Source organism: Carcharodon carcharias, chromosome 4 (genome assembly GCF_017639515.1).
Source record: "Carcharodon carcharias isolate sCarCar2 chromosome 4, sCarCar2.pri, whole genome shotgun sequence".
In the NCBI taxonomy this organism is placed as follows: Eukaryota; Metazoa; Chordata; class Chondrichthyes; order Lamniformes; family Lamnidae; genus Carcharodon; species Carcharodon carcharias.
This window is the reverse complement of record NC_054470.1, coordinates 108753574-108779798: the sequence shown is the minus strand read 5'-3', so window position 1 is coordinate 108779798 and position 26225 is coordinate 108753574. Positions and strand designations below refer to the sequence as shown.

Genomic DNA, 26225 nt, shown 5'->3' with positions numbered 1-26225 from the left:
AGAGAGGGGTGCTTCAAGATAGAGGTACCCTCTCTCCAACTATTTGAAATTTAAATTAAAAAATGGCGTTTGAAGCCAGGCTATCACTTTGGGAGATGTCTATAGCCAACCTATGGCTGCTCCTGCACCCAGGCAGGACAAGGGTGGCCTCTTGGCCTGATGGAAATGCTGGCCTCTTGAGGTTTGACAGTGGGAGGCTACCTCAAGACACCCAAGGCTGACCCCTGCCACATGTGGGTGTGTAGCTCTGCTGCTCCACACCCTAACCGATCCTGCCTTTGCAAAAAATGGCCCTTGGATTTTGGTTTGCAAAGTTTTTAATCCAAATTTTACTTTTATCAAGTTTAAATAAAAACGTATCGCCCGACTGGTGATATAGTGACATCATGGTGCTTTAGTCAATTGACAAACCTCAGTGTGTCTTGCAAGTCAACTTAAGCTCCATAAAGGCAACATAGTGATGTTGAGAACACATGTTACATAAGGCTTGGTAGGATCATCAGGCAAAAAAATTAAGCCCCAAGCTATTTGAAGAATGCACCTGTCTCCATTTCTATGGTTTGGGAGTTCCCTTGGGATCAACAGGAAAAGCCTTTTAGTTCAAATAGTTCAACAAAGTTATTTCTACTACAGATGGTGGATCAAAGAGCAGGAATACCTACCCCCCATATTTTTAGTACAACAATTGGACAGATGACTTAAATCTAGTGGCTAGCCAAAAATAAATCACTTGTGGTAATCCATGTGTACATATGGAATTTGGAATTAGTCATATCAAGTGAAGTCAATTCATGTCTGTTTGTGGTTTCTCCTGATGTGTATATTCTCTATGATCACTATCCTTTCCACTTGTACACAGGAACTGACAAATATGTTTGCCTATGTCTTTCCACTTACAACATTTTTTTTCATCAGAATATTTTAATATTCATGGCTCCCACCAATTAACATGGCCCAATAAATCAATATTTTGTATCTCATAAATTCCTCTGTCATCATATATGGCAATATGACTTCATGTTTATTATTGATGGGAGCGATTCACAAAGTAAAATTCTTCCTAAAGTTTCATGAATTCAGTCCTTTTCTCCTCTTTTCCACCTCAGGATAACCCCCACGCTATGTCTCTAGTCTAGAGGGAAAATGCTCTTTAGTTGACATGTTGGAGGTGTGCTTGCGCACCTGGGAAAAAATTCCCCCAGTTAATTATTTATTCTCCCCCATGTAAATGACTCAGGCTAAAACTGGCACAACTTTTCTCTCCTGGTAGGCCAATTTGTGAACTTCAGCGCAGACTGAGGTTTGAACTCAATTTCAGACCATTGAGGTTTCGTTGTTCCAGCCCATAGTACCTTCATTCTTTTCAAAGGCATTATAATTTGCAAGGGAAAGTGCATAGTGCACATCTGAATGCACTGCCTGAAAAGGTGGTGGAAACAGATTCATCAGTAACTTTCTGAAGGGAGTTGGATATATGCTTGAAAAGGAAAATTTATGCAGGGAAAGAGCTTGCAAGTAAGACTAATTGAATAGCTCTTTCAAATTGCTGGCACAGGCAGGATAAAACAAATGGCCTCCTTCTCTCCTTTAAGATTCCATGATTCTATAGATAAAAATGTGTTATTGCTTGTCCTAATTTTGATCACAATTATGTCTGAGTAGCTTTCCTCAGAGCAACACCAGAGTAGCCAGCTAATGAACAATCATAGCTGTCTGCTGTGTGCCTAGAAACTTGCCAATATTGGTCATTTGGAGTCATAAAGGCTGAGTGAAGACATTTTCCAAAAGTTAAATCCTTGTCAATCAATTGAATACTTCAAATTGGTGGCATTAAACAGGAGACCTCAGCTTTAGCCAAATGGAGGCAGATACCCAGAGGAAAATCACAAGTGTTTTACAGTGGCTTTTAAAGATAACTGGAATTCTTCCCAATGCCAGCCAATACTTCATAAGTTGGGGTAGGTTTGGGATACTATTTTGTCCAGGGTATCTTAATTCAGAAGATCGTGGGTTCAAGTCCCACTCCAGAGACTTGAGCACAAAACCTAGGCTGACACTCCCAGTGCTGTACTAAGGGAGCGCTGCACAGTCGGAAATGCCATCTTTTGGTTGAGGCATTAAACTACAGACCATTTTACTCTTTGAGGCAGACATAAAAATTCCAATGACATTGCTTGGAAAACAGGCAGGGGAGTTATCCCTGGTGTTCTAGCCAATATCTATCCATCAATTGACATCACCAAAACAGATTATTATGACATTGCAGTTTGTGGAAGCTTGCTGTGGGAAAATTGGCTGCTGCACTTCATACATTACAACAGTGACCGCACTTCAAAAAAAGTAATTAATTGACTATAAAATGTTTTGCGATGTTCTGACACCGCGACAGAGGCAATAGAAATGCATGTCTTTTCTTTTTAAAAAGGCATCAAAGACTGGTGATAAATTTTGATAGGTGCAACTTGGACGAGGTCCAATGCTGACATGGAAGAGACTCGGATAAAATTCAATGAGATATTATAAATTTAATCTTTGATGGGGTGTTCATAATGTATTTCAGTTGAAGGCTTTTAGTGCTCATTAAAGGCAGGAGAGCTTTGTGAAGATAGTAATTTTAACTGCTTATAGTAACTTTTGCAAGGACTGCACTAACACTTCTGTACCCAGATAGAAAGTTTGTAGGGTGTGTGTGTGTAGGACTGTGTATGTATGTGTGTGTGTGCGTTTGCGCATGCATGCAGGTGTATATATTGAAGTTAGGGTTCCAGGGTTTTCTTCAGTTCTGCATTACAGAAGTATATGGTAGCATTGTGTAGACTTGTAATCTAGCAGGGTTGGATTAAAAGTCTGGTGACACAAGTTCAAATCCCATTGCAGCAGATTTGAATCCAATTAATTCACTAAATCTGGAACACCAAGCTAGTAATGGTGACCATGAAACTACTGGGTTAATGCAAGAAACACAATTGGTTCATTAATGTCCTTTAAAGAAGGAAACCTGTTCTTTCTGACCTATATGATAAATGCCCTCTGAAATGGCCTAGCAAGCAACTCATCACCACCTTCTCAAGGGCAAATAGGGATGGACAATAGATGCTTGCCTTAATTGCCAATGATGCCTCCATCCCATGAGTAAAAGAAAAAAATACAAGTTTTAAAAATGTGCTCAGTTCAAAATGACATTTTACATTAAAAGCCAAACCTTGAGAATGTGTGAATTCAGGCAGTGCTCTGAAGGTTAATTATTTGAGTTGGCGGAGGGTTGGGGGTGGGGGGGAGGTGCTGCTTTTAAGTCCTCATTGGTGTCATTGAACAGGATGGGATGTTCTTGTGAGCTGCAGTGGGTGGCTGGGTGGCATTAAGGCTGAGTGTATGTAAAAGAGCTCCTTGGCATTGGCACTAAAGGAAGAGAGCATAGAGGACAATAACTGCACATTGCGTTGAATTTTTAGAAACAGCAATAGTTACTATGTTATGCTCTGGAATATAATGCTTTCTTAAAAAAATGGAAAGAAATGGAAAGTAGAAATATCATATAAACTGCAATAGAACAAGGTACAAAATGGTCACTTCAAAGACACCCTTTAGATAAAACAACCATGTTAGTCGCTATGCAAATATGCTCCAGAAAAAAAATCGTACAATTGAATCAGGATTGTGTTTTAAAGTAGGAAATTCACAACTTTTAGAGAGGTGAAGATGGGGAAAAACCCATCTGTTCAACAAGATATTAGTCAACAACCATTTTATGTCATATAATTGTACATTCAAATACAGTGGTTACCTTAATAAAATTGAAACTTGGCAAAATCCATTTTGTGTGTGGGGTGGGGGGGGGGGAAAGAAAATAGGCACAGTTACTAAAAGGCATCACAGAAAATCAATGGCCGCTTCTCACTGTTAGTTCTTCCTCAATTGTGCTTGGTAAAAGCTTCTGTAATCCAGGTGCTGTGAACTGGGAAGGGGATGCGGGGGGTGGGGGAGAGGGGGTGCGGGGGTAAGGAGAGCAACCAGATTGTACAAGGTGCCAGATTTAAGCAGACTTAAACCCATCCCAACCACATAGGCAGCTGATCCATTCTCACTGATCCAGGCCCCTGGGAATCACACTGCAAAGCACTGCACACCAGTTGGCACAATTGAGGTTGTTGGAGAAAGGCACTGGGATTCTAAAAGTTGGACTTTTTTTTCCCCCCCACTTCTTATCAATAGAAAAACCCTACAAAAGTACAAGGCTGATTCACAAATTATTAAATGTAATCCAAAAAGAAAAAAAAACAAGTTTCTGAAAATTAATATTCTTTTAGAAAACACAAAAAGACCCTTTAGGATCTGGCAGCTTGCATAGAATGGATGGGTAGCTGGTATCCTAGGAACCCAATCGACCAGAGTACATTGAGATAGCAATGGTTGGGGGTGGGATGGGGGCTGGAGGGTAGATTTTGACTTTATGCCAGAGCGTAAAGTGGTCTGTTTGACATCTCTCCCCATTTTTATTTCAACGAATTCAACAGCTGATTTGGTTTCACCGGTTTTACAAGATGGTCCACCATGACTTTACACTGGGCTGCAACTATCCTTAATGGCATAGGTTTGTGGCTGGAGAGTTTATTGACCAGTTTAACCATAACCATAAAGACATCTCTGTGCATAAGTGCTACCCCAGTCATTTTGTTGTCCGCTCTTTGCCTATTCACTCAAAATTCAAGTCCAGGTCACCAATTTGAATCCCTTCCTCCTCAAAACTCTGCCTATTCAGTTGCTATGACACTGATCAAGTCCTAACTGCACATTGAATGAGAATCTAACCCACTTTTTAATCGTCTTCTTCCCCGCCCTTTGTTTGTGGTCTCTGAACACATTGAAATTCGATGTAATTCTACAGAAAAGCATGTTAAGAATGTAATTTAAACAGTACAACTTGTAAAAAGTTTTAGCTCGTACCTTTCTGGTATTGTATATGAAAGCAGATATCCATCTAGTGGCCCTTAAGGATGAAACCTTGATTAAATATAGGACCGCTTGTGGCATTTTTATTAAGTTGCTGATGAATATATTAACTGTTCAGTAATTATCCATAAAGACCTTATAACAAAATGTTCATTTTCCTGGGATTTTACCTGAACGCTTTCTTTGATAATAGGTACAGATTTGCAGCATATGTCACTCACTCATGTGTCTGTTGCAAGAAGAGATTTAGGAATGGATTCTTCCCTCCTGCTTATGTTAAATGTATCCAGTGTAATTAGTGCCTGATGATGCTCCCTTATTTGCAACACACTTTTTTTTGTACATTAAAAAAACATGATCATTGGCCAATAGAAAATACGTCTCATTTAGTTTAAGGACTTTTCAGAAATGAAGGGTTGCCAATAAACTGCCGCTGCTGGGCAACAGTTCATACATCATGCGTTACCATGTCACCCTCAGTCAGTGGGATGGGGCCTGGCCTTTCTGTAATAGTGTAAGATGCATGATAAAGAGTCAACAGCCCGTACATCTCTCCTGATTTTTACTCCCACTGGCCGCTGACTCACTCTCACCCACTTTACAACCACTTGAAATGTCCATATGGGTCTGAGCCCTATCACACCTGTGCACTTCCCAGCAGGGTCACTTGAGAGCAAGCAGGTGTAGTAATTCTGGCTGATGCCTCGCAACTGTAGCATACCAAAACAGTGGTGCTTGAGATCGGACAGCTCCGCACCGACTAGTCATTGATATCTGCAACCCTCTTATCTGTAAGCTCAGTGTCGTGTCAGCTACATACTCATCCATGGAGGATAGTGACATGAAGAACGAACCTTCGTTTTTCATTCCACCCACCCCACGGTGCTTTTGTTATGTTGGAAACATGCTCAATGTACCAACATGACTTCATCAATGGCAAAAGTGGGAGGAGGCAGCAGGGCGCAGAATGAATATTTATTTTTAGAATTTCTCATGACATTTAAAGGAAATTGAGAATTCTTTTGCATTTAACTTTCTTATAGGAAAAATTTCAACAGGAAGGAATAAAATGAATCTGGCCTCCAGGAAAAGAAAGTTTGAATTAGGCAGGGAGTGTGAATGACAGAGATGGTATGAATCAGTATTTGCTGGAATCGGATTCTGACAAGGTGAGCACAGAAAGTATTGAATCCCAGATCTTGCTGATTGCAAAATTAAGCAATATTCTTGTGTCTTGTCATGATGTAGGAGTATTGTTAACTAGCTATTGCTCTTCTATCCTTCTCAATGGCAATTCTCTAAATACTTATACTTTATACTGCTGAAGTCATATTCGCTTATCAAAGAAACAAGGGCCATAAATATAAGATGGTCACAAATGAATCCAATAAAAAAAATTAAGCGAAATATCTCTACCCAGAGTGTGGTTAGAATGTGGAATTTGCAACCACATGGAGCCATTGAGGCAAATAGTACAGGTGCCTTTAAGAGGAGGCTTGATAAACAAAAGGGAGAAAGGAATAGAAGGTAGTGTAGATAAGGTTAGATGAAATAGGGTGAGCAGAGACTCATGTGGAGCATAAACACCAGAATGGACCTGTTGGGCTGAATGGCCTGTTTCCATGATGTAAAACTTTATGTAAAACTCAAACAGGGCTAAATAGTAATGTTGTCCTGGGTGGTGATTATGCCATAGTTAGTCGAGCAGTAAAGTGAGGATTTCTAGTGAAGGAAGGAAGGAGAGACAAGACAGTCCCTCCCAGTTCACAGTACTGGCAGTGTGATTAGGAAAATGAGGTTAAAGTCAGTAAGAGATAGCATGACCGTAAAGGCTGGAGAGGCGGTCACATGATAGTACAGCACTTACAACGCTTTTTCTTGTCTGTACCTGTGACTGGCTCTGTTCCAGTGTCCGTCCCTTCATTCTCTTCCGCTGAGAGTGTCTCCGAAGCCTCGGTCATGGACTTGCCAGCCACCAGTTCGGCTGCGTTGCCATCTACCGTCGAGATGTCCGTCACCGTCTTCTCTCGTAGTGACTTCTCATCGTCTTCATCGATCAGCACCAGCTCTGCTTGGATGGCACCCTCGTAGCCCAGCAATTTGTTTGTTTCCTCCTCGTCCTCCACATTCTGATACCCCATGAAGATCATTGTCACCGGATGCTCAGCACTGGCCTTGGGAGCCGCTCCGGTAGGAATCTGATGGATTGTTTTCCCCACGTGACCTGGATGATGAGCTTTAGGGACCATTTCCAGCTTAGCTTCCTTGTGGACCATGTCTTTCTTATGTCCACTATCTCCGGGGCTCCTTGTGTTGTCAGGGGATGCACTACTCTCCGATACAGTCAGTGATTCTGACAAACACTTGTTACCACTCACATTTATTCTCCCCGCTTTGTGTATCAACTGGTCCACTTCAGATGTGCTTAAGTGATGAACTCCATTCTCCACCACTGTACCTCCAGAACATACCTCATATACAACCTTGCTGCCATCATCATACACCTTAACCCCTCTGTGGTGAACTTCCTCAGGACTCAAGGGAGCTGTGGAGAGGATCTTCGTTTCTCCTGTCAGTTTGTCCTTCTGTACGTTGAATTCCATGGCATACATTGCTGGAATATCAAAAACATGCATGTTAAAGGAGCTGATAGTCTTACTATAACCAATCAAGGATTTAATAGCTTAAATGTTCTTACAAATCTAGGGGTAGGGTTTTCCACTTTGGGCGCAATCCAGGCACAAGTTCTGCTCAAAGCTGTGCTAGTTTTAAGAAGTTTTGTTTCTCTGAGTTTCTGCTCAAACTAATTTGCATACTGCTAAACGCAAAACCTGCCACAAACCAGTGCAATCAGATGGTGTTTCAGAACATAACTTTTGTTTTGCTTTAAAAAATATGCCTTGATCTATTTAAGAGTGGTGAGATTTGACTAATGCGCCTGAAAATGGATTTATCAGAAAAATAAACATCTGGAGCAGCGTCAGATCCACCACCTGAGTAATCCAACTTTAAATAGCTGAAAATGACAAACAAAACAACCATACTGTTGCATTTATGTACATGTATGTAACACTTATGTACAGTAATCGCTTCTTTAGTAAATTTTAAAGAAATCTGTTGGAAAGCTTTTAAAATGCTCCTCCTAATATCCTCGTGTCTGAAAGAACTGGCTTAATTTTTTTGGAGTAGGTTCAAAAACTGCAAACGGGCGCAATTAGCGGAACCTCGCCATGGCGATTAATCTGATCCTGGGACGTGGCCAGTTTTGTGGGTGGGGCCACTTTCATTGCACAATGCTTTTCAAACCGGTGCAGGAGATCGTGGAAAGTCGAATTGTAATTTACACTTAACATCCTGTGATTTCTGTGCGGGTTTGGATTAATTTGGGCGAATTATGCAGAAAAATAACCAATGCAAGCAAGTGGAAACTCCTGACCCAGACTTTTTATTACATAACTTTAAAAAAAAATTCTATACAGTCTCATGGAAATTCCTAGTTTAAACAGTGGCAAAAGATACTAAATTAAAGGGATACTGTGGATACAAGAGGAGGTCAGAGCCAAGGAATCCTCTGGTGAGTAACTCACCTCCTGAACCCCCCAAAGCCTGTCCACAATCTATAAGGCACAAGTCAGGAGCGTGATGGGATACTCTCCATTGCCTGGACGAGTGCAGCTCTAACAACACTGAAGAAGCTCGGCACCATCCAGGACAAAGCAGCCTGCTTGATTGGCACCCCATCCACAAACATTCACTCCCTCCACTGCCAATGCACAGTAGTAGCAACAGTGTGTACCACCTTCAGGGTTCACTGCAGAAACTCACCAAGCCTCCTTAGACAGCACCTTCCAAACTCACGATCACTACAATCTAGAAGGACAAGGGCAGCAGATGGGAACAACAACACCTGGAAGTTCCTCTCCAAGTCACTCACCATCCTGACTTGGAAATATATCACTGTTCCTTCACTGTCACTGGGTCAAAATCCTGGAACTCCCTCCCTAACAGCTCTGTGGGTGTACCTACACCACATGGACTGCAGCGGTTCAACCTCTCAAGGGAAAATAGGGATGGGCAATAAATGCTGGCCTTGCCAGTGAAGCCCACATCCCATGAAATAATAAAAAAAAAGTATCCAGTGTTAGAACGGGTTGAGATGGGTATATCAAGTTTAAGATGTGCCATAGCAGTCATATTACAAACTGAATTCTATGTCCCATTGTGCCTGGGCTGTTGAAGGAAAAACCAGTTCAAGTTTTTCAAATCCCAGTAAAAATCAGTAATACTGACACCAGTAATACTGGAGTTCCATTTTAAGGTATACAAAATCAGTTCAGACAAGTTTAACTGGAACCTTCATTTCCAAGTTTTATTGTTTTTTTCCGAGCTGGTTCTTCAAGTAGATCTTTCTACTACAATGCTCTTTCCCATTAGCAGCTCACCTTTGTGGCATTTCATCATGGTGTGGGTTTGGATAGTAGGCATTTAACTGTGTAGGGCATCATAGCTGAGCAACAAACTGTCCTCATTCTGACAGCCATACATTTTTCAGCATGGATGAACAGTTGGCTATTGGTGTGCTGACTCAGGCTAATTTTACAACATTCAGATGTGCTGGTCTTTCAAGGGCACTTCACAGGAACTTTATCAAACAAAATTGCACACTGAGCCACGTAAGGTGATACGGGGTTTTTGGGGGGGGGGGGGGGGGGGGGGGGGGGGGTCGGGGGAGAGGTTGGGGGTGACCAAAAAATAGGTTTTAAGTAGTGTCTTAAAGGAGAAGGGGAGGGAATTCCAGAGCTTAGGCCCTCGGCAGCTGAAGGCACAGCCACCAATGGTGTAATTAAGGAAATTGAGCCAGAATTGGAGGAGGACAGCTATCTCAGAGGTATGTAGGTCTGTAGGAGATTACAGAGATGGTGAAAGGTGAGGCCGTGGAGGGATTTGAACACAAGGAGGAGAATTTTGAAACTGAGGTATTGTGGGCCAGGAGCAAAGTAGGCTAGGAAGCAGGGGAGCAATGGATGAAGGGGACTTGGCATAAGTTAGTGTTTTAAATGAGCTGAAGCTCAGAGGAGCTGGAAGATGGAAGAGCAAATAAATGTGGCCTCAGCCCAAGTGGAGTCTTCAATACTACACCACATGGTGCTTTAATCCACCTTGCCACTGGGAAGAATATTCTGCCAGTGCATAACTGAGCTAAATTGGGCATTCAAATTCTGATAAGAGTTTTATAAAATTTGCATATCTGTAGCTTTAATTCCTTCACTGTCTCTTGGTCAAAATGTTGGAACTTCCTTGCTAACAGCACTCTGGGGTACCTACACCACATGGACTGCAGCGGTTCAAGAAGGCAGTTCACTGCCACCTTCTCAAGGACAACTCGGGATGGGCAATAAATGCTGACCTAGCCAGGGTCCCCCACATCCCATAAACAAACAAAAAAAATGAATTGAACAGCATGAAGGTTAGGCTGTATCTCGGTAGATAGTTCTCTCAATTCTGAGTCATGATGATAGTGAGTTCAAATCCTCTTCTTCCAGGAACCTGAGCACAAAATGTAGGTGGACACTGCAGGTACAGCATTGAGGGAGTGCTTTGGAGATACTGTCTTTCAGGCCAGATGATAAACTAAGGCCTCCTGCCCTCTAAAGTGGATGTAAATGCTCTCGGAGATTTCTCTCCAGCATCCTGTGCAATATTTATCCCTCAACACCACTAAAAGGAAATACCTGGCTATTCTTACACTGCTGTTTGTGGGAGTTTGCCGTGTGCAAATTGGCTGTTTCCTGCATAATAACAGTGACCACACTTCAAAAGAAGCACTTCATGGGCTGTAAAAGTGTTTTTTAATGTCCTGAGGCTGTGGAAGGTGTTGAACAAATGTACATTTTTTTAAACGTTAATCTGGGTGGCAGAATCTATGATTATTTAATTTAAGGAATGAGAGTGCAGAGATAAGTAGCAAGAATGATTTCAAGTGAAAGATCGATGACCTATCAAGAAAGGTTAAAAGATTTATCACTGCACCCTATGGGGAAGGCATGTTGAATGATAACTAATGGCATAATAAATATTGCAATATAGCACACTTGTACACTTAAATCATATAAATCCTGAACAATACTTTTAAATCAGACAGGATACAAAAATGAGAGTTTGTTAAGGTTAAACAAGTGAAATTATGTTGAGTCTGCAACACCGAAACTGGCTGTTTGGCCCAATGAATCCATTTTGGCATTTGTGCTGCACATAAGGTTCCCCCCCACCAACCCCACCACCACCACCTCCATCCCCACCCCCCAAGCCCTCATTCAAATTTAGATTAAAATGAACTTCACTCAAAAGTTGATAAATTGGAATTATCTGACAAGCAAGGTAGTAGAAAGACAAGCTTTTAAAAGGCTGTTTGAATGTTAGACTGAGATAGTTAGAATACTAAAAAGGGGCAAGCCTCAGCAGGCAGGGGTCTGTTCAGTGCTTTATGTTATTTATATATCAACTGTTCCAAAAAGCTGTACCTTGTCTTCAATGTACGGTGTTCTTGCACTTGATGAGCACTCATTGTGACCAAACGTATGGAACCACAGACTGATAGTAAGGCCCACTTAAGACATTGGCTCAGCAGCAGAATATTCTTTTAAAATGGAAGAATTAAAATTTCTGTATGCAGCTGTGGCTCAGTGAGTAGCACTCTTGCCTCCAACTGAGAAGCTTGTAGGTTCAATTCCGACTCTAGAACTTGAGCATAAGCATCAAAGCAGTGAAGGAATGAGAGAGCTGCGCTGTTGGAGGTGCCAACTTTTGTATGAGATGCCAAGCTGAGGCCCCATCTGCCTCCTCAGGTGGACGTAAAGGTCCAATGGCACCATGTCAAAGATGAGCTGGGGGAGTTACCCCGAATATCCCAGCCAATACTTATCCCTCAATCAACATTACAAAAACAGATTATATGGTCATTACCATATTGTTGTTTGTGGGAGCTTGCTGTGTGCAAACTTGTTGCTGTGGTTCCTACATTCCACGAATAAAAGCACTTCAAAAGTACTTCATTGGCTGTAAAGTGCTTAGAGGCATCTGGTGGTTGTGAAAGGCACTACATAAATGTAGTCTTTTTTCACTTTTGCATTGCTGATCAGAGGATCCCAGGTCCAATGCCTGGTCAATGTGGCTAACCTCAGTGGGAGTGCAATTGCAGGAGGATAATATTGGTTGTAGCAACAGGGCAAAAGAGGGGCAAACAAAATTAAGCTATCATTCCTGGTCAAGAAACAGGGGCTTAGGTCAGAATTGATACTGTGGCTGGCACTTACTGTCTTAGGCTCACCAGTAGACAATGGTTAATTGGAAGAGTGGAGACATTTGGAGGGGGTGGATAAAACAGCTGCATATATCTGGTCCATCAGGACTTTGTAAGTTTTACAATTGTATAGCATGGAAGGAGGCCATTCAACCCACCTTGCCTATGCTGGCTCTTTGAATGAGCTACCTTATTAGTCCCACTGCCCCTGCTCTTCCCCGTAGCCCTGCAAATGTTTCCCCTTCAAGCACCCATCCAATTCCCTTTAGAAAGTCATTATTGAATCTGCTTCAACCTTTTCAGGCAGGCATGCTGGATCATAATAACTCACTGTGTAAAAAAATAAAAACACCCTCTCCTTACTTGCCTCTGGTTCTTTTGCCAAAAACTATGTCTTCTGGTTACTGACCCTCCTGCCTCTGGAAACCATTTCTTCTTCTATCAAAACCCTTTATGACGTTTAACACCTCTATTAAATCCCCCCTTAAACATCACTGCTCTAAGGAGAACAATCCCGGCTTTGTCTCTCCAAGTCACTGAAGTCCCACATCCCTGGTGCCGTTCTAGTAATTCACCTCTGCACCCACCTCAAGGCCTTAACATCCTTCCTAAAGCTGGCAGACACCACATTACAACTGAGGCCTAACCCATATTTTATAAAGGTTTGGCATAACTTCCTTGCTTTTGCACTCGATTGCTCCATTAGTAAAAAGTTAAGGAGCCCGGACACTTCTTCTTAAAAAAAACAACATTCTCAACTTGTCCTGCCACCTTCAAGGACTTCTGTATTCATACATCCCCAAGTCTCACTGCTCCAACACCCTCTTTCAAATCGTACCATTTATTTTACATTGACACACCCCTGTCACTTACCCTGCACCTTCTCCCTGCCGTCCTGCCCTATCATCGCCTCTGTCCTTTGTGAGCAGAGAGTCGCAAGGTCGGGTATCTGAGAAAAACTGTAATTCACTGTTGGTGGTGGGAAATGGGAAAACAAAATGACTGGTAGCACTATGAGACTCACTGCTGATACAGCAGAGTTCCCGGGAATGCTGTATTAAACCAGAACAATAAAAAGCAGCACCAGCACCAGGCTTTTCTGCACTGAACAGCTGGATCAGGGGGAACAATGAGCAGCCTCGCAATCTCATGATTGGTGTTAAACAGAGTAGCTGAGGCAGGAAATATTGAGGCTCGCCTACCAGCAGCTGAAAATTTAATTCAATCGGGGTTTCAAGATTTTGAAAGGACTCCCTGCCACACCCACATTGTTCAATAGGTGGATACCCATTTACCAAATCAGGCAGCAGAAGACGTTTTGTGAATTACAACTGTTATAATCGGTAAACCATCATTTAATACAAATACCAGTTTCCCTTCTGGATCCTCTCCCTATCTAGAAGCAAAAACCCACCACTGCAAGGGAGCCCAGCTCTTAAGTCCAGGCTTCAATGAGCATCACCTGCTCTCAATTCACTCTGAAGCTTGTCCTGGTTCACTCTATTTCTAACATTGTCATAGATCGTAGGTCACTGATGACAGCAGCAACGCTAATTGAAAGAGAGTGCACTGTGATCTCAAAGTGCAAAGTCCCCAGATCACCACAGAAAATGGTGCGAGTTATAACTCGTTTTTATAATTCATCTTGCATCTCAACAGTTTTCGTTTATTCCTTCTAAATTTTTATCATGCCAATCGTGCAGCTGTTTTGGTCACCTGACCTGCTGCTCACTGTCAGCTTTTGGTGCATATCAACGTCATACAAAACATTTTCCCCAATGTGACTCAGTTACAATTGTGCTAGAAAATAATTGGCTCTGACATCATTCCAAAACAATGAATTAATTTTAGTGTTGTGGAATGCTTGTATTTCCTGCCACTGTTTTTTGAGAGTATATGTAATGCAGCAATGTATGTATAGTTCTCCTCTTAATGCAGTTGCATGATCTTATCACCAATGCTCTTAATGCTTTTCACAAGGTGCTGATGCCTGTAGAGGTAAGGTCTAACAGCACCAACAGCCGTGTCCTATCTAGTTCAGGTTCCCATGTGCCAGCCTGGACAGCAAGTGTTGTTGACGATGGTGCCAATGGCAATTCAAATGAGTAAAACACCCTGAGGAAGTTCATGGGAGTGATATCAGGCAAAATTTGACATCGAGCCACAAAAAGATGAAAGCTTGGTCAAAGAGGTAGGTTGTAAGGAGCATATTAAAGGAGGAGAAAGGTGGATAGGTTTAGGGGGGAAATTCTGGAGCTTGGGGCCTTGGCAACTAGAGGAACAGCCCCCAATTGTGCATCAAAGGGACTCAAAGATGGGCAAAGTGGAGGAGTGCAGAGTTAAGAAATACAACTGATCACAGAAACAGAGCCATGGCTGATTCTGTTCTCACTTGACATCTGCACACGAGTAGTTTCTCATATGGTCTCAGTGTGTTGTTCCTAGCTAATTTTTGTCTCCATCTTACATTGAGTTATTCTGCTGCTTTTGTAGGAGCAGGATAGTGGCAGCTGTCAAAATCCTCTGAAGTGGGTTCTCTCTTTGGTACCCTGGCATGTCATGCTTGCACCTGAATATCAAGTGGAAACACTCTTTGGGAACTCAGGCTAAATTTGTCAGAATAACAAAGGGAACTGGCATGAACTGGGTGCACGCACCTGAACTCATGGAATTCAGGTAGCCACTGACTGAAATTTCATGGGATCTATGAAGGAGTCTTTTTCACAGTTTTGAGCTCCACCACAGCTGTGAGAAAGAAACACTTGCATTGATATATCTCACCCAAAAGTCAACTCCTGCAACAGTGTGGCCTGGGAGCATTTGCCACTCAAGTGTCTGGAGTAGCTTGAACCCACAACCTCCTGATACATAGGCAAGAGTACTATACTAAGCCACAGACAACAACTCTTGTTTCCTGGTTTGTGTTATTTGGATTTTGTGAACCTACTGGTTTGAAAAGGTCAAACGTTGCTTTCTCATTGGTGGATAAACTCCAGGCCAGTAGCCAAGATCAACCACTCGAGATTTTTAAAAAATTCATTCACAGAACATAGACTTCGCTGGCTGGGCCAGCATTTATTGCCCATCCCTGGTTGCCCTTGAGAAGGTGGTGGTGAGCTGCTTTCTTGAACCGCTGCAATCCATGTGGTGTAGGCACACCCACAGTGCTGTTAGGAAGGGAGTTGCAGGATTTTGACCCAACAACAGTGAAGGAACAACGATATATTTCCAAGTCAGGATGGTGAGTGACTTGGAGGGGAATTTCCAGGTGGTGGTGTGACCATCTATCTGCTGCCCTTGTCCTTCTAGATGGTAGTGGTCATGGGTTTGGAAGGCGATGTTTAAGTAGCCCTGATGAATTCCTGAAGTGCATCTTGTAAATGGTACACACTGCTGCTACTGTGTTGTCAGTGGTGGAGGGAGTAAACGTTTGTGGGTGCGGTGCCAACCAAGCTGGTTTCTTTGTCCTGGATGGTGTCAAGCTTCTTGTAGTGCTGTGGGAGCTGCACTAATCCAGGCAAATGGGGAATATTCTATTACTCTCCTGAATTGTGCCTTGTAGATGGTGGACAGGCTTTGGGGAGTCAGGAGTTGAGTTACTCGTTGCATGATTCCTAGCCTCTGACCTGCTCTTGTAGCCACAGTATTTATATGGCTAGTCCAGTTCAGTTTCTGGTCCATGGTAACCCTCAGGATGTTGATAGTGGGGGATTCAGTGATGGTAATGCTATTGAACATCAAGGGGCGATGGTTAGATTCTCTCTTGCTGGAGATGATCATTGCCTGGCACTTGTGTGGCGCGAATGTTACTTGCCACTTTTCAGCCCAAGCCTGGATATTGTCCAGGTCTTGCTGCAATTGGACGTGGACTGTTTCAGTATCTGGGGAGTTGCGAATGGTGCTGAACATTGTGCAATCACCAGCGAACATCCCCACTTCTGACCTTAATATTGGAAGGAAGGTCATTGATGAAGCAGTTGAAGATGGTTGGGCCGAGGACACCACTAATTAACAAGAAGCTGGATGTAAACCTTAGATGTGGCCCTAAGGAGTCATGGTAGGGCTATTTGCTCTTCAGTTCTCTGAATGAAGGGGGTTCAACTCTTGACATCATGACCTCCATCACGGTTGGAGCAAAGAAGCAGATCCTGAATCCACCCAGGCCAGAACAGTAACCCTGTTCTGTTGGCGCCGATCTGATTCATACCAGCCATCCAGCCAACTGGTCCCCCAAGCAGTCCGAGTTGTTGTGGTAACATACAATTTTACATGTGTATTGTTGTAGCCTGAAGCTATGGATAGTGATTGTGGAGGTCCCAATTTCTTTCCATCATATGGTTGACCTGGAATCTCTCTCACTCTTACTGCTGGCCATTGATGTGTGTTGGAAGGATTTACAAGTTGACACTCAACCTGTTTGGCCATGTTATGAACGCACCTTCCTAGGTCATCAAGTCCTGGAGTTGGACTTGAACACAAGAGTTTCTGGCAAAAAGGCAGGCCCACAAAACCTGCACCCCTTTGTTATGTACAGACAAAAAAGCTTGGAGCTATTGGCTATAGTATTCTATACTTGCCATTATTACTACATAAATTGGTTAGCTACTCCCAAACTAGTTGGGAAGTCTTGCAAATTTGTTAGAAAACCAAAATGAGTTACATCACCCAGGGTAAGGATCTGACATATGAAGGATCATCTCTCCTTTAAATGCCAAAACATAATATCAACAGCAATTGACTGTAATAGTTATGGTCTTTAAACTGCTCAAACCCTTTAAATAGGCTCTTTGAGTGAGATTGCTTTTTAGATCTTTTGACTGCTTGAGTATAAAAAAAGGCAACTAAAAAAAATTAGATACTTATATTCCAAACTCTTTAGTCCCATGTGCTTAAACCACTGTGCTCTAAAGAATTGTGTCCTCACTGATTATATCTATTGTATTATATATATATTGTACATATATATGTATGCATAATTTTTATGTTATCCCTCTATTACAAATGCTGTTTGTTATGCTGAAACATATCTTCTTTATTCTTTCATGGGATGTGGGTGTCACTGGCAAGACCAGCATTTGTTGTTGACCATCCCTAATTGCCCTTGAACTGAATGGCTTTCTAGGCCATTTAAGAGTCAACCACATTACTGTGGATCTGCAATCACATGTTGGCCGGGCCAGGTAAGGACAGCAAATGTCCTTCCCTAAAGGATATGGGTGAAGCAGATGGATTTTTACTCATCTTAAATTAGCCTGGGCCTCTGGATTACAAGTCCGGTGACATTACCACTAAGCCACCTCCTCCTCGTAATTCATTCATTGGGTATGGGCATCTCTAGTAAGGCCAGCATTTATTGTGCATACTTAGTTGTTCTTGAGAAGTTGATGGCGAGCCTTCTTTAGAACCTCACCATATCTACGCATAGCAAGGTCCCACAAACAATAATATGCATGTATATAGCGACCTTATTGTAGTAAAACCTCACTTCGCAGGAGAATCCAACAAAATTTGACACCAAGCCACATAAGGGGATATGAGGAAAAATGCCTGATCAAAGAGGTATATTTTAAGTAGCATATTAAAGAGAGGTGGAAAGATTTAGACAGCAAATTCAGCATTTAGTGGCCTAGCTGAAGGCATGGCCACTAATGGTGGAGTGAAGGAAACTGGGGATGCACAAGAGGCCAGAACTTGCAGAGCCCTCAGAGTGTTGTAGGGCTGGATGAGTTTGAACAGATAGGAGGAATAAGCTCATGTAGGGAATTGGAAACAAGCATAAGAATTTCAAAATTGTGGTATTGCCGGACTGAGATCTGATGTAGGTTGGTGAGCAGAGGTACAATGGGTAATGGGGCTTGCTGCAATTTAGGATACAGGCAACGAAAGTTTGGATGAACTGAAGCTCGTGGAATTTGGAACATGGGAGGCTGGCCAAGAGAGTCAAGTCTGGGGGTTATGGGGGGGAAGGTAACAAAAGCACGGAAGATTTTTGTTGTCTTTTCGTTATGGACTTAATTTTCCAGGCAGATTTCTCATTATTTACAGGCTGCAGCAGCAGTTACATGTTTCCATCAAGCTCCACAACTAGAAGGAGAACCCCCCCCAAGGTTCCCCACGCTTAGAGCTGATTCGTTCACACTGTCACATATTATATATCACACTAAGTCTTAAAGCTACAGTCATTATATTCCTTAAAGCTACAATTACTACGCTTTTATTTTTTTAACATTTATATTGAGGAACTGTTTCTGCCCAGTTTATAGTACAGGGCAAATTCCACAGCAACACTAAAGCAACTGTTCAGGAAATACAGTTTGAAAGCTGAAATGGCTCAAATATACTTTACAGTGGAAGGGCTGCAGTGAATATAGAAAACATATAAGGGTGGTTGACAAGATCAATTGGGAGAGTTTATGATGAAGCTTTTGAAGACAAGAAGTGATCGCCAGGACAGAGGGTAATTCTCTAAATGGGGTAGTGAAGAGGCGACTGAATGCCCTGATTGCACATGAAGTCACATGATTGCACATTATCACTATGAATGCCCTGCCACCAACCCTGGAATAATCACAATATATTATTCTATAAGAACATGTAGAGCATAAAGAACAAGAAGATGTAGGCCATTCAAACCCTCAAGCCTGCTCCACCAATCAATAAGACCATGGCTGATCTTCTACCTCAACTGCACTTTCCTGCCCTATTCCCATGTCTCTTTATTTCCTTAGTGTCCCACACCTATCAATCTCAGTCTTGAAAGTACTCAATAACTGGGCATCCACTGCTCCCTGGGACAGAGAATTCCAAAGATTCACCAGCCTCTGGTTATATTACAATATTAAGACATTACAAAAAAGTTAAAGATTATTCCTTTATTTTGAAGTATACTTGGAATAATCCTATAGCATTTCTTTTTTTTTGATTTTGGAAACACCAATGCACAATTTTAAGGGTTAATCCGCTGATCTGTTTGAGGCAGACCATTTCCCTTTAAGAGCAGTGATGTACAAGAGTGCTCACTCAGTGAAGGTGGCGCATACAACTGCAGTCCCCATCTATGCCACAGACAAGCTTACAGCCTTGCTAACCAGTCTATCTTAAAGCCTGTATGAAATGCGTACTTACCTCCATCAGGAGTGGAGAAACCCTGTGAAGAGAAAAGAAAACGGAAGTATAATAAATATGCTAATGCAGTTTTAGGACACAATGATTTAAGGCATAGACCCTGGCTATAATACTGAAATCTGTGTAACTGCCGAGATTGAAGAATTTCTAGGTTTCCCTTGCAAATATCATAAAGCACGATAACAGCACTCTTTATACAGACCTAAGCAGTGGAGCATCAGTGCGTAAAAGTCACATGATTGCACATTATCACTATGAATGACAAGCACTCTGCTGCTTTTAAAAGGGAGCGAAGATTGAATGCTTTTTTTTTTACATAAAATGATAAATGGGAATGCAACAATTCTGAAACGATGGTGGCCTCGATCCATCAATTGACATTTAACACAAATTTGTGTGACGTGTAGCTTTGAAAGAAATGTCACACATTTGTTTTCATTCCTGCCGGGAAAGCTAACACAATTGTATTTTGGTGGGGCCCACTTAGTGAGGACGAAAGGTCATCCTTGAGCTCCAGGGACATTCTCTGCTACAACAATGCCATGCCAATAGCTGTTAACAAGATCCTTAAACACAAGGGCTTAAATACAAAGAGGGTGGAAGTTATGCTGCTGCTGTACAGAATTGTGGTCAAACCCCATCCGGAGAACTGCATTGAGTTTTGGCGGCTGCACCTCAGGAAAGATATACTGGTCTCGGAATGGGGGGGAGGGGGGAGGGGGGGGGGGGTCGCTGGCGGGTGTAGCACCAGGTCTAAAAGGGTTAACTTATGAGTAGCTTTATATTCCTTGCATATAATAGATTCAAGGAATGATTTAACTGAGTCGTTTAAGATGATCAAAGGAGTGGATGATGGAAAGAAGCTATTTCTTCGGGTAGGGGAACAAGAAACAACCTTAAAATTAGAGCCAGGCCATTCACAGGTGATGCCAGGAAGCAGTTCTTTCCAAAGGGAAGTGAAAATCTGGAACTCTCTCCCCAAAAGGCTGGGGCTCAATTGAAAAATTTAAAACTGAGATTGATAGATCTTTATTAGGCAAGAATACAATGGGTTATGGAGCCAAGCAGGTAGGTGCAAGTTAAGAAACAGATCATCCATAATCTAATTGAATAGCGGAACAGGTTCAAGGAGCTGAATGGCCCCCTGCTGTTCCGACGTTCCTACACTTCAGCACCAAAGCCCAGTCTACTTTTTGGAACAATTGCTACTTCCTGAAATTGTTTGATAACGATCCTGTGAAGTGCACAGGTTTTACTATGTTAAAGGTACTATATAAATGCAAGACGTTGTTGTTTTTCAGTGGGGACTAAAATGCATTTTGATCAACCTCATGTCAAATAAAATTTGACACTGGACCACACAAGGAGATAAGCTGACTAAAAGCCGGGTTAAGGAGTTGGGTCTTAAGAAGCGTCTTAAAGGAGGAGGGAAGCATGGAGAGGGAGAGGGGTATACGGAGGAAATTTCACAGCTTAGGACAGAGCAATTGGGAGAAGGGCAACCAATGGTGGAGTGATAAAAATTGGGAATGCACAAGAGGCTAGTACTGGAGGAGCACAGGAATCTCGGAGGGTAGCAGGGCTGGAGGAGATTACAGAGATAGGGTCACATGCGATTATACAGTTAGGCTGTGCTAACAATTAGCTTGTCTCCATTTCAACAGTAGATGCTTAGTCCTCCAGAAACTCCAAAGAAGAGCCATATTGGACTCGAAACGTTAACTCTCTTTCTCTCTCCACAGATGCTTTCAGACTTGCTACGTTTTTCCAGCACTTTCAGTTTTTATTTCGGATTGCCAGCATCTGCATTATTTCACTTTTATTTAAGTGAGGGAGAGGGTGCATCAAAATGGAGGTGCCCTCTCTCCAATTTATTTAAAGTTTAAATTAGAAAATGGGCTTTGTGTGAGCTGCCATTGGGGGGAGGGAGGAGGGACACCCCTCCCCATCAGGTATTTGTGGCTGCTGCAACTCCTGGAAAGGCAGGGAAGGCCTCTAGGCCTGCCTGCCTAGAGCATTGGTCACCCTTCCCTCCACCTCCAGTCTGCCACCTGGAGGCAGCCTTCTGGCCCCTAAATGGCTCCCACCACTGCTGCTGGGAACCAGGAGGCTGACTGGAAATTTAATTGGCTTTAATAATCCCGTAACAAAATGTATCAGCTATTCTCACCATCCCTCCACCCACCCCCCTACCCCCTCCCCACCCCCTTCCCACCTTAATGGCCAAGGAGCTGGATGGAGCCAGGGAATGTCTCTAAAGGATATTAGTGAACCAAATGAGCTTTTACAACAAACTGGTTACAAATATACGAACTAGGATAATAACTAGGCCATTCAGCCCTTCGAACCTGGCCCACCATTCAATAGATCATGGCTATTCTGTTTATGTTTTGAATTCCACATTCCCATTTACCCTCAGTAACCTTTGATTCCCTTGCCTAACAACAAACTATCTACCTTCGTCTTAAGAATATTCAGTGACCCCACCACCACTGCCTCTGAGGCAGAGAGTTCCAAAGTTGCATGTCTCTCTGAGAGAAAATGTTCCTCCTCATCTCTGTCCTAAAAGGGTGACCCCTAATTTCAAAACAGTGCCCCCTAGTTTTGGACTCACCCACAGGAGGAAACATCCTTTCCACATCCACCTTGTCAAAACTGTTCAGGGTCTTGTATACTTCAGTCAAGTCACCCCTCACTCTTCTACACTCCAGTGGAAACAAGCTCAGTCTGCCCAACTTTTCCTCATAAGACAATCTGCTCGCTCATTCCAGGTATCAATCTAGTAAACCTCCTCAAACACATTTACATCTTTCCTTAAATAGGGTTGCTCCATGGTCACCATTAATGAGACTATACCTAACTATTTATTCCAGATGTTATTTCAATAAATAATAATGAATTTCTCCCTAAAAGTAACCTGGTTCATAGAATCATTGAATGATACAGCACAGGAAGAGACCATGTGGCCCACTTTATCTGTGCAGGGTCTTTGAAAGAGCCACCATTATTCCTACTCCTGTGCCCTCTCCCCATATCGCTGCAAAATGTTTCCTTCAAGTTTTTATCCAGTTCCCTTTTGAAAGTTAATGCTTCCACTACCTTCTCCTCTCTAAGGAGGATGACCCCAGTGTCTCCAATCTCTCCATGTAACTGAGGTCCCACAACCCCCTGGTGTCATTTTGGTGAATCTCTTCTGCACCTTCTCCGAGCATGTTTTGAGCATGGAGCATCTCCTGGCTGTATTGCAGAGAGGAACATCAGACGAGGAGGGCCAGTTGGCTTTAATGCAGTTTGCCACATTTTCCTGCCACTAGGTATGTGCGAAGGAACATTGGGCAGACTCCACTGTGACCTCACAAGGTGGTCCAGCCCTCTGCCGATTATTGTCTGACCTTACATGCATTGAAGGCTGACTCAGAGTGCTACCAAGGATCTGCTGATGCTCATGTGACTTAGGGTTGCCAACTGCCCCAGGATTGTCCTGCATCCTCTAGCAATGAAAAATGAATCATCTGCTGTGAGCAAAGCCCAAGTGAAAAATCAATAGAGCATTAAAAAATGCTTTATTTTCCTGTTCTTTGTGTTTTAGTTATAAAAAGTATTGGAGATGGGAAAAGAAAGAAGAGGGTGGCCATGTCCAGGAATTCATCCAACCAAAGTTGGTGACCATGACAGGACTGCATCTCAGCAGGAGTCAATACCTCAGAAGGAGGTGTGATGATTATGAGGGTGAACCTGACAAGAAGCAATATTCTGTTACAAATGGCCTCGCTCTTTCCCATCTCTGTAACCTCCTCCTTCTCTCCCACATGCCTCCAAGATCACTGGGTTCCTCCAATTCTGGTTTCTTGTGCATCCACGATTTCCTCTGCTCCACCATTGGCAGCCATGCCTTCAGCTGCCTGGGGACCAGGCTCTGGAATTCCCTCCATAAGCTGTTTTGCTGTGTGTTAGGGGTTTAGATGGGGTTTGGGGGTTGTCTAGTCTCCCAGAAATATGTTGCTCAAGTTCATTGTCTTTTTAATCATGTGATGAAAGTATAATTTTCATAATATTTCTCTGGTTTATTGTGAAGTAGGTTTATGTGGGTAAGTATAGTTGTGTCTGTGTGTGTGATTTAATTTCATTTAGATTCAAGTAGACTGCAAGTTTGAAATCATCAAAAGAAGCTAGGCACTTGACATGCTAATGAGTAAAACATGGATGCTGGCTTAGCATGTAAGGTGTGAAGGGAATTTGCATTTTTAGATAAATTTGGATTTTTACAACTAGCCAGATAAGCAAGGCTAAAGGATGTGTTTATTTTTCACAAAGGTTACTGACAATATTGGTAACATTAAAGTTTCTATATGATAAGGAAGATACAGTTTCAAAGGCGTATAGAACAATAAAATTTACATCTTAAAAAGAGAGAAACATATATAAAGAAGAATGAAAGGTTATGTGCCAGAAAGTCATGTACGATCTAACAGATGTGTATGAAGTAGCCTTAATGAAGCCTCCAGCATGTGTGCATAAGTCTGCTATATAATGAAACTGACGTTGGGGAAAAGCCATTTGGAATTCCACTGTCAAATGGGTATTGTGTTAACTTGTTGATTCTGTTTTAAATCTAAAATCTATTTTGGACCGTTGCCGTAAAGGGAGTGTAACTGGGGGTCAGGTTAATTAGGAATTTTAGGAGTTATTATAGTAGTAAGTAATTGTAGTCTTATGTATGTCCTTGAAATCTTTTATATTTTGTTAATAAATACGTTAATTTAATCTTTAAAATCTCTAAAGGTATTGATGGACTTATTAGTTCTGAATTCAGTGCACACATCTTGTAATAAATAGAAATTGCAAAACCGTTGTGATAGAGCGACCAAGTTTCCCTTATGGATTTGATCCACCTGGCACACATCATCTGCCATGTCATAACAATCAGAACTATTTATTTGCAAACATTGAACATTTGCATACATTGCATATGTATTTACATATTTGGACCTCACACGAGGTAAGAGCTTGTGTTCTCTTCAAGATCTCTCTTATTCTTCCATCAAGTGATTGCACATCATTATTACATCAGCATCATGTATGCTTCTGATGTTAACCCTTTACCCTATATAAACCTCTCCACCTCTCTCCCTCCTTTCCACCTTTGAGATGTTCCTTAAAAACGATGGCCTTGACCAAGCTTTCGGTCACCTTTCCTAATATCTGCTGATGTGGCTCGGCATCATATTCCTCTCTGACGACTACTCCTATGAAGTGTCTTGTGACATTTTGATACAACATCAGCAACAATTTATATTAATATAGTTCCTTTAATGTCCCAAGGTGCTTTACAAGTGAATTGTAAAACAAAATGTAACCCCGAACCATACATGGATAAAGACAAAGAGATAAGTTTTAAGGAATATCCTAAAGACACCATATAAATGCAGAATGTTGTTTTTGAATGCATTTGTATAAGGTTCTCTGCACTTTTTAAAAAATGTGCTAAGCTGTTTAAAATATGTATCTGTTAATACCTGTATGCAAAAGTGCACAGAGGGATTTATTACAAAGGTGTTCTTTGTAAAAGGTTGAAAAATATGGCCCCTGATTCCATTATGTCATTGTTAATTTGTGGAGGGTAATTTTCCAAGTATATGCAGGTAGTGGGGATCTGGACCACTGAGATCTGTATTGGAAATGGTGACGAGTTGGAATGGTTGCGATATTGTTTCAAATTTACAATGTAATCCGTTTTTATGGAAAGCACACAGGCAATGAGTAACCTTCCTGATCGCCTCCAGCGGTTTGCATCCACCTGACATGGACTTCACTGAATCTGGCTGTATACCTGGGTTCAGATTTATGACTCTGACTTATGTACGAACATACATACAAATTAGGAGCAGGAGTGGGCCACTCGGCCCCTTGGGCCTGCTCCACCATTCAATAAGATCATGGCTGGTCTGAATGTAACCTCAACCCCACATACCTGCCTAGCCCCGATAACCTTCCACCACCTTGTTAATCAAGAATCTAACTAGCTCTGCCTTAAAAATATTCAAAGACTCTGCTTCCACCGCCTTCTGAAGAAGGGAGTTCCAAAGACCCACAACCCTCTGAGAGAAAAAATTCTCCTCATCTTGGTGTTCGATCAGAGGGGTCTTGGCATCTGTGTGTGCAAATCTGGAATGGTATTTTCTTCTTACTGATATTTATGCATGCATGTGCGTCTCCTCCCAATGCTTTTCATTTCATCCTATCAGCGTAGCCTTGCATTCCTTTCTCCCTCGTGCTTATCTAGCTTTCCCTTAAATGCACTATGCTATTTACCTCAACCAATCTTTGTGATGTATCAGGTTCCACATTCTTATCACCCTCTGGGTAAACATGCTTCTCCGGGATTCCTTATTGGATTTATTAGTGGCTATCTCATATTTAAGGCCCCTGGTTTTGGTCTCCCCCTAAGTGGAAACATGTCTATGTCGACTGCATCAAACCCTATCATAGGATTCTATAATCATGGAATAGTACATTCAATGAGGAAGAGCCTTCGGCCTATGCGTCTGAACCGCCTCTTTCAAAGAGCAATTCAGTTAGTCCCACTCCCCAGTTCTTTCCCCAAATGCCAGCAATTTTGTCTCCTTTAAACATTTGTCCAATTCCCTTTTAAAGGTTAATGTTCAATTTGTATCCATTATCCATCACCCTAACAGCCAACGGAGTCCATATCCTAAGCACACATAGCAAAACAAAGTTTCTCCTCACTAAGATAAAGGTAAAATACTGCAGATGCTGGAAATCTGAAACAAAAATAAAAAATGCTGGAAAAACTCAGCAGGTCTGACAGCATCTGTGGAGAGAAAGAGAC

At 42.2% G+C, this 26225-nt stretch overlaps 1 protein-coding gene across 1 annotated transcript in view; it reads right to left on the bottom strand.

Annotated features, from left to right (window-relative positions):
• Positions 1–6794: 6794 nt before the first annotated feature.
• palm2akap2 (palm2 and akap2 fusion) overlaps positions 6795–26225 on the bottom strand; it is a 240210-nt gene continuing 220779 nt past the window's right edge. The window contains exons 6-7 of the mRNA XM_041186767.1: positions 19376–19397; positions 6795–7564 (exon numbers count right to left, since the gene is read on the bottom strand). Of these exons, the coding sequence (XP_041042701.1) occupies positions 6795–7564; positions 19376–19397 (792 nt within the window). The remainder of the gene's footprint in view (positions 7565–19375; positions 19398–26225) is intronic.